This window comes from Myxine glutinosa, chromosome 12, assembly GCF_964187855.1.
Source record: "Myxine glutinosa chromosome 12, kmMyxGlut1.1, whole genome shotgun sequence".
NCBI classification, from domain to species: domain Eukaryota; kingdom Metazoa; phylum Chordata; class Myxini; order Myxiniformes; family Myxinidae; genus Myxine; species Myxine glutinosa.
Genome location: NC_136272.1, coordinates 22,006,193 through 22,017,243, shown reverse-complemented (window position 1 = coordinate 22,017,243; position 11,051 = coordinate 22,006,193). Strand labels below are relative to the sequence as shown.

Here is an 11,051-nt window from a genome sequence, read left to right as displayed (position 1 = left end):
GCCCCACCCCTCCTGTCAGAATTCAATCCCTTCTTCTTACCTTCCCTCGCAGACGTCCTGAAACGTAGTCCACTCAGACCTGCCGCCAGCTCAGCCGCATGTGCGGGAATCCTGCCGATCCCGACCCCTTGCGCCGACCAGGCGGGCGCTTCGGCTGCCATGAGGGACCCGGAGGCACCGTACGGCATGTACGCAGAAACGTGCCCCTGGGCACAGGCGTAAGGGCGTGCATTGGACGGTGACACGAAGGTTGTGACGGCAGGGAGGGCACTGGGTCCCTGCAGGGTCAAACGTATCACTCCGCACCACTGTACGGGCTCCGTGGGAATTGGTTATCAGCAAAATTTAGCACCAACTGCACTGCCTCATACAACATATAGTCATCTGCCATAAACACAGCCATTATATATATATATATATATATATATATATATATATATCACAATATGGTGACGTATATTGATTATATATATATATATGATGACGTCAGAATATATATTCCATGTATAATGTGAAAAGTTTTTTTTAAAGCATTCTTTAGTTATGAACAACGCAGGCAACATATCCTATACATGACATGATTCATTACAAAGCGCATCAAACTAGTCCATTTAAAAGTATTTTTTAGTAATCCATTCAAATTGTTCCTGCAAATGTAAAACTGATGCTCTCGATAGAGACATAGGTAACAATGAACCACGGATTCAGTTTCACCAGATCCTTTGTCCACAAACTCTCTCGGACATGGGAGTCTGTGGAAGTAGAAGATAAAAAGGAAAGAGATAATGGAAAACAAAGGTTTTTGTTTTTCTTTCAGCCACGTTATAGTTTTTGGGTGAAAGGTTTGTAGACCGACTGGTACATGGAAGCAAAGAACTGGATCCTTCAACCATAGGGCGACTCCTGCACGAAACCTGGCTTTGTATCGATAATTATTATTATTATTATTGTTTCTAAAACCATAATTCGAATATGCCTACATCTGTTTATACCCTACCGGCCCTCACAGACCACCATTTAAAACCAAATCTTACTATAATTCACCAAATGTCTGTCCGTCTGTCCGTCTGTCTGTCTGTCTGTCCAGGTACCGCAAAAACGGCTGAACCGATCGCAACGAAATTTTGGGTGGGTAATCCTGGGACCCCCTGGAGTAAAATAGGCTATATTGTTTTTCCAATTTCAGCTTTGGTCTCCAGCATTTTCAGGTTTGGACTCCCACCTAACGTTATTGTCCCGGGTACCGCAAAAACGGCTGCACTGATCGCAACGATACACCTCCATGCCCGTGGGATTCTCACGGGTGACCCCACAAGTACAATTAATTTGGAAATGGCAGGGACGTACTCCAAGATAGATAAGATGAAGGACTTAAATATATTCGGCAGGTGTTCAATAAGTCACCACAACATGATACTCACAATAGACCGATAAACAAGTGTTCCTAATTATAAATACTTATGGATTGAAAAAAAACGTTGGCGTATTTTGGGTCCGAGTGCCTTTTCAACGCACCTCATACATCCCATCAAAATTGTAATCTTGGGAAATCGATTCGTATCCATTACCATGTATTTGGCAGCGTTGGTTGATCATTCTGTGGGCAGAACTGTGCATGTAAAGTTTTTTTGTTTTTTTTCCAAAACGACTTCTTTGTGTTTAAAGTTTCCGAGATGAAGCTCCCTGGAGTGCAAACGAAACGCCGTGACTCCGAGGATTACGTTTGTGGGTGGCAATGTCATCGGTGACCAAATCCGAAATACCCACGAAGAAGGCCGAGATTGAGGTTGTTACATTTGCATGTTTTAAAGTAGATTATGCAACAAGTTTCCAAAAATCTATCAACCTTCCAGGTTGAATGCTCTTTTCTTACACCTGTCTATTAACCATGCAAGAATCAATGACGTCAAGCATCGCCTTATGACGTACAATAATTATTTTGATTCTGTTCGACATGCAGGTAATAATTCATTCGATCTAAAATATCGAGTTTGAACTGGATAACCCTGCACAGTGCTCAGCTTCCACGTTGTTCTGTGTACCTGAAGTGTACCTGAAGTACAGTGTGCTGTGTACCTGAAGGGGTTCGAGAATTTTCCACCCGAGGATCTCACAGGTGTGAATCTGTCCTGTTCGGCGGCACCTCGTTATCTCCACCACCAAAGGTAGATGGACGTTATGTTTTCACCCCTGTCTTTGTCTGTAAGCACGGTGTCTTATAAAGTTATGGACGGATTCAGGTGAAATTTGGTGGACAGGTTGGGTATGTGACAAGGAAGAATTTATTTGGTTTTGGTGAAGATCTGGATCCGGATCCGATAATTTTTAAAGTGATTTTTCACCATCGAGAGATATGGGCGAAACAATATATTATTATAGCACAATATGTCAAAAAGTTATGGACGGGTTATGATAAAACTTCGTGATGGAGGATTTGGGTAAGTGACAATACCAAGCCAATTCGATTTTGGTTTAGGTTCGGATGCAGATGGAAGCAGATACAAAACACTCCACCGAGCACCATTCTAGTTTATCTTGTGTCCGTAAAAAATGACTATATAATGCTTTTCAGCAGTAAATCAACTTTACAAAGTATCCACGATTAAATGTAAAGCCACCAAATTGTATGTTGTATAATCCAAATGCAATTAAACGCAGGTGCACAGACACTATGCATGAAGCTTGTGTACGTGGTAGGTATACATGTCCACCAAGTACTGTGTGTGCAACGCACCTGTGTGTACTTGATCTGTGGCTCGAGCGGAGTCGACTTTTCAGGTAAAGCACTGGCAGCACCGCCCCCTGCGAAGGCTGCTCGGCTCATGGATGTCCAGTCTTCCATCTTGGTGGGGTACGCGGCAGACTCCCCCATGGCTGAGTGAAGCATGCAGATTGAGGAGACAAAGAAGAATACCATATATCCCATACATCTCTCTTCACTGTAAACAGGAACCGTTGTGCATTTTATTTTATTAATTCCCCAATGTAAAGTTTCATCAAACACGTTTGACAACATACTCAGAGATTATACATTTTAAAAAAGAAACTAAATAATCAAAGAAACAAAATAATCGTTAAAAAAAAAATAATAATAATAATTATGATGATTACAATAAATATTTCAATCGATATTCAGTTTAAAGTTTAATATATTTGCACCCAGCCGTATGTACACACAAAGTAGAATATTTTTTACAGGAACTTCTCGCAATCATTGGGAGCCATGCCAGGACAGATGCTATAAATCATGGAGGAAATGACGTCCCATCAGTCTCTCGCTGACGTCTGGCCTGTTGTAAATAAGCATTGAGAATTGGCTTTCAAACATCATATGAGACATTCATTAAGGTTTTATATACTTCAGAATTTTTAAAACAAGGAGTTCTTTTTAAAAAAACCTTAAAATATCCAAACATTTGCTGCAGACAAAATATTTTATAGTTTTATACACATTCTAGAGTCACCAGTGTGTACTTACTTTACCACATGTGGTTAGACACCATATATAGCTAGTTATAACATCATATACAGTAATAGTTATGAACCATGTGTTACTATATACACGAGGCATTAAAAGGGTGGACGAAAGAAATACTCACAATAATCTAAAACAGGTATACTTATTACACAATAAAAATATATACACAATAAATATGCGTATACACAATAAAAATACATTCATTTAATATTTTATTAATTATACCTGCTTATCTATTGGAAAATATTAAAGTTAGCATTTATTGACCTTTCATGAGTTTCTCACTCACGGAACTTTTTGAATGCTCTACAAACTATATAGTATAGTAAATTGTCATGATAACATATTTAATTAATTTATCATATATAGTTATTATATGATATTTAGTTACAAAAACATATCAGCAGTTAGCATAACATGTATAGCAACTGCGACATATGCTGTTCCTGTACTATATATATATATATATATATATATATATATATATATATATATATATATATATATATATATATATATATATATATACATTTTAAAATTAAACTACAACTCCATTGCTCAGTTTGATCAGTGATCAGTATGTCTGTGGCCTAACATAGACTTAGAACGTTAAAATTGTGCTAAACTTATAGCTTTCGTTGATCCTTGTCGGGTGTGTGTTGATGGATGAGCTTTTGCTTCTGTATTACAAGCACGAATTAAATAAATTATGTAGAAAAAAATCATTCCATATGATACAGTAAGTATTGGAAAAACAAAGATTTTGTTCATTTTGTTACCACTTAATGGTCTCCCGTCATATATGTATATGTATCGTCGTCGGGACGGTAATGTCCCAGCTTTTGCCCCGGTTGGAGAATGAAGGAAGGAATGCCCATCACCGTAATTCCCGAAAGCAAATACAGTGATACCTCCTGGATGTGATCGGTGGGACGGAAGACATTGTGTCCATGTGGCAGACGGCACTTGTTATTCCCAGATGATGCATCGATAGCTGTGATCGGACTCAATGTGGCATCCTCACCAATCACGGTTAGGGGTCTCTCCATCACCCATAACATGAAGCTGAAAGCCTTCAAAGTCACGAGTCGATGAAGCACGATGTGTTGCCCTGATGAGCCTTAATGACGGCGAAACTACTCGGTAACTACGCTTTTCCTCTACTTGGTGACAGTATTTGATTCTGACATCTCTATTCACACTGCGAGAAGCCTTTCAAGGACTGCAGTAATGGCATCACCGGGCCGGTAACGTCATGGCGTTCACCCAGGTTGGAAAACGAAGGAATCCCATATATATATATATATATATATATATATATATATATATATATTTATTTATAATTATATATTATTTAGTTATCTAATTCCGTCACGTTGCATCCGACTTCTGGTGATATTCATGATCCCATTTGTCCAAACTTCCCTAAACTGCACTGCTTCCTGAAGCTCTGGCAGAGACCGCTTAGTTGCAGCCTTTACCCCATCCGTCCAATGCATACAACGTCTGCCTCTTCTCTTCTTCCCTCATACCCAGCATGGTTTTCTCCAGACTTTTGTTTTCTGCACGCATGATGCACCTAAAGTATGACCGTTTTATGCTTCTAATATGAATATTTACATTGCATGTATCAAAATTCCGATGGAATGGTGCAGAGGTCGTGCCCTTAGCTTGGAGCCATCTTATTTGGATTCGATTTTTTACCCGACTATAAACTATCAGATTTATGCTTCCTAGGCAGGGTCTGCAGCACAAAGTGTTTCATTCCTCGGATGGACATTACTCTGGGTGTCCCATTAGCTAGCATGAGTAGGTGTATGATATAAAGGTCCCCTGATGTCACAAGGATGGATCCTGAGCTGACAAACATTAGCAGTCAACATATAAATAACTAGAACGGCACTTGGTAGAGCGCATACCTCCACCAGGCTGATTAGTTTATGTTTATATCCAACTTATAGGCCAGTTCTGCATCCAGACCTGAACCAAAATCGAATCGACTTGTTCTTGTCACCTACGCAATTCATTCACCAAGTTTTGTCTTTATCCATCCACAACTTTGAGTTATTAAGCTCACAGACAACCCGACAGGGGTAAAAACATTACCTCCGTCAACCTTCGGTGTTGGAGGCAATGATACCTAATCATGTATTGCACATGGTACGTGATTGGCAGCCTCGAGGGTGAGCGTTTCTGTCTACGCTGTCACTAATTATTCGCCAACAAGTGAGGAAACCTGTCTGGCGGTGGAGGGTGCATGTATCATTGGGATTCTCATGTATGTACTACTTGTGAATGTCTGAAGCTGTAGAGGAACCTGTGTAGGGTTTGAAACAGCAAAGGGCTCACCTTGTGCAGCTTTTCTTCTTTGATTTATGCAGCTTTTTTTGACTAGCAGAGCATGGGACTTAATTTATTTGATAATGCCAGTCACCTGGGGTAATTGATTAGGTTATATTATACAGGTACATATAACTATCTCTGTACATAACTCGGCAGTGTAATGGTTAGAGCATTCTCTCTGAGTCTGGTAGGTCGGTGGTTCAAACCTCAGCCAAGTCATACCAAATACCTTATTTAATTGGCCATGCTGCTTCCTTGCTTGACACAGCATTTAAAAGGACAGACCATGGATAACCCTCGTCAAGCCATCATGGATAACCCATCCAGTATAACCCTCGTCAAGAAAATGCTTCGGTAGCACAGACGCTCTGTAATTGCCTTTCCATTAATATATATGTGTGTATATATATTGTATATATATATATATACACACACACACACACACACACACACACACACACACACACACACACACACACACACACACACACACACACACACAGTGGGACCCCGCTATCCGCGGGGGATACGTTCCTGGAAAATCCGCGAATTGCAAAACCGCGAATAGCGGGACATTGTTTCAATGGAAAAAGGGGCGATAGGTTCCCAAGCCACGAAAATTTGCGAATAGAGAGGACCAAATCGCGAACGGTGAGGCAAAATCCGCGAACGGTGAGGCAAATCCCATGAATTCCGGTGAAAATCAGCGAATGCATTGCCTGCCATTGTTTCAATGGGGAAAGGGGAGCCAGCTAATTGCACTAATAGATACTGTGGAGTGTTTTCATTCTGGTCAGTAACTCACGGGGATGATGTGTTATGCAGCTGATGGGATATCCTGCGAAACATTGGTTACCCATGAACAGCGGGATATCATGTGAAGCTGACCACAGTGTGAATGACGGGATATCCCGGTGAAAGCCATGAAAACGTGAAGCACACAGCAGCAAATGCAGGAGCAGGTCATGCTTGCGGCTCGTAGGAGATGTTTTTGCATATATCCAGCTGCTTTATGCATGGCTGGTGAAAGATGGGTTTTATAAATACTGTACCGTATGTCAAGATAACGGCTCATGGGAAAAAAAAAAATTGCGTGCCTGAAAAACCGTGAATTCGCGGAACACGGCCGCGAATAGGAAAAAACCCCGCGATTTTGCGGAACACTTTTCCATGAATAGAGAAACAGGTCGCATTTTATCACCCGCAAATAGCGGGGTTCAACTGTACATATTATAAAAGAAAGTTTTTGTTTGTCTGCGCAAGCTAATCTCCTGAACGGTGAAAGATAGGAGGAAACCTCCAATACAAAAAATGTCGGGACGGGCCCCGGGAAGGTTTTAGGCAAGGTGGGGAGGCCGGTTGAGGCGGCTTCGGCCGGGCCAGGCCCATTTCGCAATTAAAAGCTGAGCTGAATTATAGTAGTCAATCTTCTACGGCCGCGAGTAAAAGCTGAATTATGGTAGTAAATTCATTCAAAACGAACCAAAAATGTCGGGACAGGCCCCGGGAAGGTTATAGGCTCAGTGGCGAGGACGGTCGAGGCCCACCTCGGCCGAGCTGGGCCCATTTCACAATTAAAAGCTGAGCTGAATTATAGTAGTCAATCGTCTACGGCCGCGAGTAAAAGCTGAATTATAATAGTAAATTCATTCAAAAAGAACCAAAAATGCCAGGACGGGCCCCGGGAAGGTTATAGGCTAGGTGGCGAGGCCGGTCGAGGCCGCGTCGGCCGAGCTGGGCCCATTTCACAATTAAAAGCTGAGCTGAATTATAGTAGTCAATCTTCTACGGCCGTGAGTAAAAGCAGAATTATAGTAGTAAATTCGTTTAAAAAGAACCAAAAATGTCGGGACGGGCCCCGGGAAGGTTATAGGCTAGGTGGCGAGGCCGGTCAAGGCCGCATCGGCCGAGCTGGGCCCATTTTGCAATTAAAAGCTGAGCTGAATTATCGTAATCAATCTTCTACAGCCGCGAGTAAAAGCTTAATTATATTAGTAATTTCATTCAAAAATAACCCGGGCAACGCCGGGTGCTTTCAGTTTGTATATACATATATATATATATATATATATATATATATATATATATATATATATATATATATATATATATATATATATATATATATATATATATAAATATAACTGTGAGAAATAGTAGAAACTCCCGCTGAACTTGGGGACGACTAAGAAGAAGACCTTTGTTGGTCGAAAGCTTTTTGAGAATTAAAGATCGACCGTCCTGAAGCTACGTCCACGTCTTATTTAATCTCCCGATTTTATATATACAGTTTATATATATATATATGTGCATGTATATATATACACTATATATATATATATATCTCCAATGCACTTTTACATACACTTCCATCCGGGGTCTGCCGAGCAGGCATGGAAGACATCGGCCATTATAAAGCTCGCAGTGTTCATGTGAGAAATTTCTGAGGATATCCCGAAGACTCAATAGCTCAGTGGGCTGTCACCGGGTAAGTGATGAGGTCCGTGGGTTTGAGTCCCGGGTTGAGTCAGAATTTTTTCACACTAGCTCCACGCTGGAATTTACTTCCTGTTTATTAAATTGTGTATATATATATATATATATATATATATATATATATATATATATATATATATATATATATATATATAATATATATATATATATATGTATATATCTCAGAGATGTTTATTTCCAAACAATTTCCTGTTTTTTCATTACAAATCTTACGGTATCGATACATAAGATCCTGTTTGATGAAACTTTGTGTTATACAATATAAAAAATGATAACTGAATTATCGTGTGTATTACAGGCTTTATGGATCCTATACTAACATTTCAGAAAAGTAGATTTCATCAAATTAATTGTTCTAGAAATATCGTGCTTGGTTAGATGAGAAAAAAATGTGAAAGCCATGAATGCGATTGTGTCCAGCAGGTTATAATCCCAGTGCTTTGAATCACCTTGGAGCGCGGAGCGATAACCGAGGATGTCGGTGACCGAGTGCGACGAAGGCCAACGTGGGATACACATGGGACCGACACCCACTCCTACCCCTGGCACACTGCATGCCGGACTCGGCACCTTGGAACCCATGGGTGCTGGGTACGCGTAGATGGAGTTGTAAGGAATCGCGGACTGTACTGACACGTTCGATTGCTTTACGGCATCAAACTGGCTCTGTTGCGGGAGGAAGCCGATCTTATTTCGCAGGATGCGGCTGATCGAGCTCACGGATGGTACGTTGTATTTATCGCAAACGCCGTCGGCCAGCAATTTGTCCCGAATTTCCCAGGCGAAGATGCCCGGATCACGCTGCTTGTACTCTCGGATGTGATTCACCACGGTCGGCGTGGTTACGCGGGGCTTGCTGCCACCAATAGCCCCCGGGAGGATCGAGCCCGTCTCGTTGTAGCGTGCTAGGATCTTGGACACGCATCCGTGCGAAACCCGCAGTTGGCGGCTGATGTCGCAAGGACGGATCCCGAGCTGCGCCAGTTCCACGATGCGGATTCGGATGGCGTTGGGCAGGGGTCGTCCATTCACAAACACGCCGCCCAGCTGGTTCACCTCGCCAAACGTCTGGTCTGTTCATACACAGATAATTAAACGTTGTCACGCATTACATTTCATTCCTCACTTTCATTTTTTTTTTATTCGTTCCTTTATGCTCTTGTATGCAGATACAAGTACTGGACGTATTTGTACACTTTGTGAAGTTAACATATGGTATATATACGTGTCTATCGTAATAAAGTATAAAATAGTATTTGTTTCGACTACATAATGACAATACAAGTGTGGATTGTTCCATAATGTGGAATTTAATTAGCTTATACAATGTCGACCAAATTGTCGTAAAAAAAGTTTGATACAGTTGGTTGGTGGAGGTGGTGGACAAGTTAAACGACATCACAAGTTTCAATACATCATGATTATAACATTAGCAAAGAGGGTAGGCTAAGCAATGACGTCAGGACATTTTCACACACACACAAGCTCACAACACAAGAAAACTGATATTGAAAGAATCTAGAAATTTTCCATGAGCAAGGCAATCATGTGATGTGTGTATATATATATATAAATAATATAAATGTATGTGTATACAAATGCATATATATATACAGAACAAACAACAACAACAGGCATTTTAAGGCCATTTTCCCTGCTAGAGCGGGGGTTAGTGGGGGCTAGAACGGGGATATATATATATATATCAATAATATAAATGTGTGTGTATACAAATGCATAAATATATATATATGTATGTACACACAGAACAAACAACAACAGGCATTTTAAGGCCATTTTCCTTGCTAGAGCGGGGGTTAGCAGGGATATATATTTATATATATATATATATATATATTTGTATATAATTATATATATATATATCGTCATATTTCTTAAAGGTTGAAATTGTGGATATGTTGCACTTACTTGCACGTGATAAAAGTACACTAAACTCAAATTTCTATTGTTGCCGTTCATTGTAAAATTTGGATTATGTTGTAGTATAAATATTATGAGGAACTCGGTTAACGTAGTCTCTGACTGGGCAAATAATAAAAAAATTTAAAATATAAAATAAAAAATTTGAAATAAAGTTTGAAAAAAGACACGAAACTGCACAAGGTCAATAAATTCTAACAAAGGTCCAAATGGATCCATAAATTGTTTATCTTAAAACAGGTAATTATTTTACAATGAAAAAAATTAATAAATAACACTTCGAATTCTTGATGTATCGATACAAGTCCGAAGAAGTCAATACACGCGGAACGTCGCACACGGTTGGACGCAAAACGCGCGCAACCGTTCATCCTTACCCATGGCGAAGCCCCGTCGGTCACACTCGCGCGAACTCTGTACGTCGCTCTTTTCCCGCTCGTCGAGGGAAACTACTTTCGAGAGTCCCGACCCGAGCGAGGCGGACGCGGCGCCTGGTAGCGCGGGCCGGGCCGCGCGCGCTGATTCCCGCTACGCGGATCTTTCATGGAGCTGCGTCCCCGCACCGGTTGCTGCGTCGCATTTCGCGATTCGCAAAATGACTCCTCCGCCGGCCTAAAATGGGCTCCGGGATCTCATCTTTCACGCACGCCTACGTCGACTGGGAGCACGCCCACGACCCCTGTACCCGCCGTTCATTGGCTGAAGCGAGTTCGCGCCACGCACCGTCCCGTCTCGCTGCGGGCAGTGCGTCCATCCGTCGTACGAACGTAGG

At 41.2% G+C, this 11,051-nt stretch overlaps 1 protein-coding gene across 3 annotated transcripts in view; it reads right to left on the bottom strand.

The window, feature by feature from the left end:
• The window catches only part of LOC137438125 (paired box protein Pax-1-like), a 56,712-nt gene extending 45,925 nt beyond the window's left edge, over positions 1-10,787 (bottom strand). For 2 of the 3 annotated variants that reach the window (XM_068133088.2, XM_068133089.1), the window contains exons 1-4: positions 10,657-10,787; positions 8,788-9,411; positions 2,735-2,874; positions 41-278 (exon numbers count right to left, since the gene is read on the bottom strand). In XM_068133088.2, the coding sequence (XP_067989189.1) occupies positions 41-278; positions 2,735-2,874; positions 8,788-9,411; positions 10,657-10,660 (1,006 nt within the window). In that variant the 5' untranslated portion in view covers positions 10,661-10,787. The remainder of the gene's footprint in view (positions 1-40; positions 279-2,734; positions 2,875-8,787; positions 9,412-10,656) is intronic. The other variant, XM_068133090.2, reaches the window with a different exon arrangement.
• Positions 10,788-11,051: the final 264 nt, after the last annotated feature.